The sequence below is a fragment of the Hoplias malabaricus genome, chromosome 3 (genome assembly GCF_029633855.1).
Source record: "Hoplias malabaricus isolate fHopMal1 chromosome 3, fHopMal1.hap1, whole genome shotgun sequence".
Lineage (NCBI taxonomy): Eukaryota > Metazoa > Chordata > Actinopteri > Characiformes > Erythrinidae > Hoplias > Hoplias malabaricus.
Genome location: NC_089802.1, coordinates 26,268,936 through 26,273,570, shown reverse-complemented (window position 1 = coordinate 26,273,570; position 4,635 = coordinate 26,268,936). Strand labels below are relative to the sequence as shown.

Here is a 4,635-nt window from a genome sequence, read left to right as displayed (position 1 = left end):
ACTAAACAGAACACATTCTGTCCACTCCTTCGCGAGTTGTCTCTCCGCTCCGTGCTGAGTGAAGACAAAAGACAACAAATACCAAACAACCTCTTTTTCTGTATTTTTATTACAACATTTTTTAAGTCTTCTACTTCAGCTCCTTCACAGCAAGACCTACAGAAAGAAAGGGGGAGAGAGAGGTCAGGGGCAGAAACAAGACCATTTTTAATGAACACACACGACTAAAATTGAACCCAGCGACTGAGGGGTTAATGTCGGTGAACCGGTGGAACTGAACGTTTCTGAAAGAGCAAAACTCAGCACTTGGTTCATCTGGTTTTCTCGCAAGTGTGAAAGTACACAGAGCACAGAACGGCCCACAGTGATCGGACAACTTGCACCGTCCCTATAACCCCCCAACACCAGAACACACCAGGGGGCAGTCACACAGTGAACTTGCACAGCTCTGGAGGGAGGGAGTTGTGGTTGTGATGTCACTGCAGTTTCTGGAGACGTGTTATTGGTCGACATTGGTGGACGGATCTCAGCATTAAAGGAGTTCAATAAAACGTCTCCAGTGTTTCAGCCCCTCGCTCAGTTCTGTAGCAACAGTTGATTTCTTCAAAAACTGTTATTTTATTGATGTCTTATTCACCATATATATTCTTATTCCCACTCCATTGTGTGAATATTTAAAAAATAAATTTATTAAAAGCTCATTGCTGCATTCTCTCATTTCCCCGCCAACACCTGCCTACATCTGCCCCTACGTCTCCCTTTGCCCCCCCCCCCCCCCCCCCTCCTCCTGTCTCCATCCACCTACATCTGCCCCTACGTCTCCTTTTGCCCCCCCCCCCCTCCTGTCTCCATCCACCTACATCTGCCCAAACGTCTCCTTTTGCCCCCCCCTCCTGTCTCCATCCACCTACATCTGCCCCTACGTCTCCTTTTGCACCCCCCCTCCTGTCTCCATCCACCTACATCTGCCCCTACGTCTCCTTTTGCCCCCCCTCCTGTCTCCATCCACCTACATCTCCTTTTGCCCCCCTCCTGTCTCCATCCACCTACATCTGCCCCTACGTCTCCTTTTGCCCCCCCCCCCCCCCCGTCTCCATCCACCTACATCTGCCCCTACGTCTCCTTTTGCCCCCCCCCCGTCTCCATCCACCTACATCTGCCCCTACGTCTCCTTTTGCCCCCCCCCCCGTCTCCAGCCACCTACATCTGCCCCTACGTCTCCTTTTGCCCCCCTCCTGTCTCCATCCACCTACATCTGCCCCTACGTCTCCTTTTGCCCACCTCCTGTCTCCATCCACCTACATCTGCCCCTACGTCTCCTTTTGCCCCCCTCCTGTCTCCATCCACCTACATCTGCCCCTACGTCTCCTTTCGCCCCCCTCCTGTCTCCATCCATCTACATCTACCTTCCCCTACGTCCACCGTCTTGAATTGACAGTGTAACAGTGCATTACTCTGAGGATGTGTCTGAAAAGAGTGTGTGTTAAACCTGCTTTGTTCTAATTTCCCATTAAGGGAATTATTTAGGTACAGATCAGAGGACAGTGTCCTGATGTGACACGATGCTGCCTTTAAAGCAATTCGGTCACAAGACACTTCATCTCTAAAGAGAAACTCGAGGCATCCAGGCGCTACCCTCCGATTCAAATGCAGCCCCGGACGAGCTACTCCTGTATTTAAAGATGTGTGCAACTCCCACGGCGAGTCTCAGGGTGGACCCTCACTGATCAGAGCTCAAAAACCAGAAAACTCCAGCACAAACAGGTTTCAGAGCCTTTTGGGAAAATGAGGAGCATTTTACTGGTAAAAGAAAACCCAGAGAATGACTGAAAGAGTCTGAAACAACTTTTGATGGTAAGAGTTTGAGCCTGCGCTCTGCGCCGATCCGTCTCCAGGAGGAACGCTGTTACTTGAGAGTGAGGGGTCAGTGCGATGTGAGAGTTCATCTCTCCTCCTCAGATTTGTTGCTAAGAGCAGAGATACAGGAGCAGCCACCAATCAGACGAGGTTCTCACATCCCTCGGATCGGACACAATGACACAGCTCCGGCTGTGAGCGCAGGATCCGACCCTCACTCTGGGACAGAGTCCCTCCTAAAACCCCACACCATCCTACCTCTAGAACCCGTGCCGTTAAAGTCCGGTTCACACCTGCCCTCTGAAGCATGCCCTATGTCTGTGGGTTTAATGTGCTATTTCTGCGGTGTAAAGAGGTGTTTACCTGGTGGCAGAGACTGCTTGAGTTTCTCTGCTTTCTCCTTGTCTGTGATGACCAGTGTGTACAGATACCTGCTGCAGCGGACCTTAAACTTCACATTGTCCTTGTTTTTCTTGATCTTTACAGCTGTGAAGAACAGACATCAACAGGTGAGATGATTAAAACAAACTCAGTGATAAAGAGCCCATGAACTAAACTATAACCCAATGAAATCCAGTCTAAACTGTTTCAGATTCAGGAACCGACCTCCGCTCACCACTCCAACTGCTCTACTATCTCCCAAAACACCCGCCTGATCCAGAAATGACCAAGTTCTAACGAACACGAGACTAAAGCCCGATTCATAATTCAGCGTTCAGCTTTTATAAATCTAATATGCACTCTGTAGGGAGAAGGGCGCTGTTTGGGACTGAGAAGAGTTTACACGAGGTGCCAGGAAAGAAGCAAGTTTTTTTTTCCTGGAGACGTCCGTATTTTTCCTGTGTTCTACATTTTGAATGGTCCCTGACGTCCACCCTGTGTCTGAGGAAACCTCTGTCTGTGAATGTGCTGCTGTCTGTGTATGGAGGAGAGAAGCTCATTCCTGTACTTCTTCAGTTCAACTTCAACAAGTTTCCTCCCACTACTGACCAATTACAGGCCGCGGTCTGTGTCTATGGCACGCAGAGTTACATCTCTGGAGCAGGGCACATCAGGCCACGGCGTAGGGTTCGACACAAAAGTATAAATTGGGCTAAAGGTGAACCCAGCGAGTGAGGGGTTAATGTCGGTGAACCGGTGGAACTGAGCGTTTCTGAAAAAGCGAAACTCAGCACTTGGTTCATCTGATGTTCTCGCAAGTGTGAAAGTACACTGAAAGCACGGAACAGCCCACAGTGATTGGACAACTTGCACCAACCCTATAAACCCCCAACACCAGAACACACACCAGACTCATGGGGAACCGCAGCTCTAAACCTAAACCTGTTAGAACTCAATAATAAAAACAAATGCAAAAAAGCAAACAAACCGCATCCTAGATCTCCATTTCAGAGCTTGTTTTCCCAGAAATCACAACAGGAATAAAACAACCTTCCAATGACACTCAAAACATTCATATTTCCGTTTAATTCTATCAAAGAAAATCATAATTCTAATATCATATAATTCCAATTCTATAATATCATACTAGTTTTAAAATATCTAGACAGATGTTAAACATCCTCTAAAGGAGGTAAATCTGAGATCACTAATATTTTGAAGCTAAACCTCTCCCATAAAGAGCCCGTGAACAATGAAAACAAACCCTGACTTACATTTAGCATCCTTGCGCCTCGCTGTGAGGAGGAAATCTTTAATTTCTTCGATTTTTCGCGGCTGAAATAAAGAAAAATAAACTTTAACACAAAGAACAAACTCAGACTGAACAGAGATAAAATTGCCTTAGATTTAAATAAACACAGCAATCGATACTTAATACACACATCTGGAGCTCTCCAAAAAAAATACTACAAATAAAACCTTTATAATAAAATGGACAGCACTTTAAACATTCACAAAGAAACGAATACACGTCTCACATCGCTTTATAAAACATCTATACACCTCACAAACAACAAAAAAACTGATTTAGTGCCTTAAAAATGAGTATTGAAAATCGTTGAAATTTGTAACTTTTCATTCCACCTTAAACAGAGCATGGTTTCCATTGGGGCGCCTACAGTATTTAAGGTAGAATGTAAAGTTAGACTGAGAAACAGAGCTTAAGCTTGTTTTACCACAGATGTGTTTAAATAATGAACACGTACATGAATTTAAACAATTTACGAATGTTGTAACTCGTAAGAATACACATTTAAAGACTAAAAACCTGAGTTAATTTAAATCCTCACCATTTCTCCAATCTGACAGAGATCGGACCTGCAGAAACAAAACACTTTAATTAACAGGTATCTCACAAATAACTACCACAGCGCGGAGTACACCGTCTCCTCTCTGCACTGGGGAACCTTATTTAAGTAGATTTTACAGGATTGTGGAGATTTGTATAGATTAAAGTTGGAGTTTAAAAGCGACACTCACACAGCCTGGGAGCGGAGGAGAAAAGGGGCGGGGCTTCCGCTCCAACACAATTTATACCAGCGCTACGGCGGCTCAGTAGGGACACAGCACAGCTACAGCGGGGCCTGTCGGTGCGGCTGATGTACTGCAATTTTTTTTAATCGGCCCAGACATTAAAGGCACTTCCGTTGTACCACCTCCACCGATTACTCTGTAGTCCCCTGTTCTTCAGCGCTCAGGACCCCCACATGATCCACCTCTCAGGGGTCCTTGGGTCTAATGTCTGCCTGTTGACCTCAGCGCCACTAGGTGGCACACAGTCATCACAATTGTTAATTCCTGTAACCCTATTGTCCTGAAAACAACAGGAGGTGCTGT

The 4,635-nt window shown here is 46.2% G+C and overlaps 1 protein-coding gene across 1 annotated transcript; it reads right to left on the bottom strand.

Annotated features, from left to right (window-relative positions):
• On the bottom strand, positions 1 to 4,335 carry rpl38 (ribosomal protein L38). Its single transcript, XM_066665961.1, has 5 exons — positions 4,279 to 4,335; positions 4,089 to 4,116; positions 3,513 to 3,573; positions 2,221 to 2,343; positions 1 to 156 (listed from the first exon to the last, which is right to left on the bottom strand). Exons 2-5 carry the CDS (start codon positions 4,089 to 4,091, stop codon positions 131 to 133), a joined length of 213 nt encoding a protein of 70 aa, XP_066522058.1. The 5' UTR covers positions 4,092 to 4,116; positions 4,279 to 4,335; the 3' UTR covers positions 1 to 130.
• Positions 4,336 to 4,635: the final 300 nt, after the last annotated feature.

Coding starts and splice junctions, on each gene's coding strand:
- rpl38 (XM_066665961.1), bottom strand. Junction 2,344..3,512: donor GAGGCGCAAGGATGCTAAAT/GTAAGTCAGGGT, acceptor TGTTCTTCACAG/CTGTAAAGATCAAGAAAAAC. Junction 157..2,220: donor CAAGCAGTCTCTGCCACCAG/GTAAACACCTCT, acceptor TTCTTTCTGTAG/GTCTTGCTGTGAAGGAGCTG.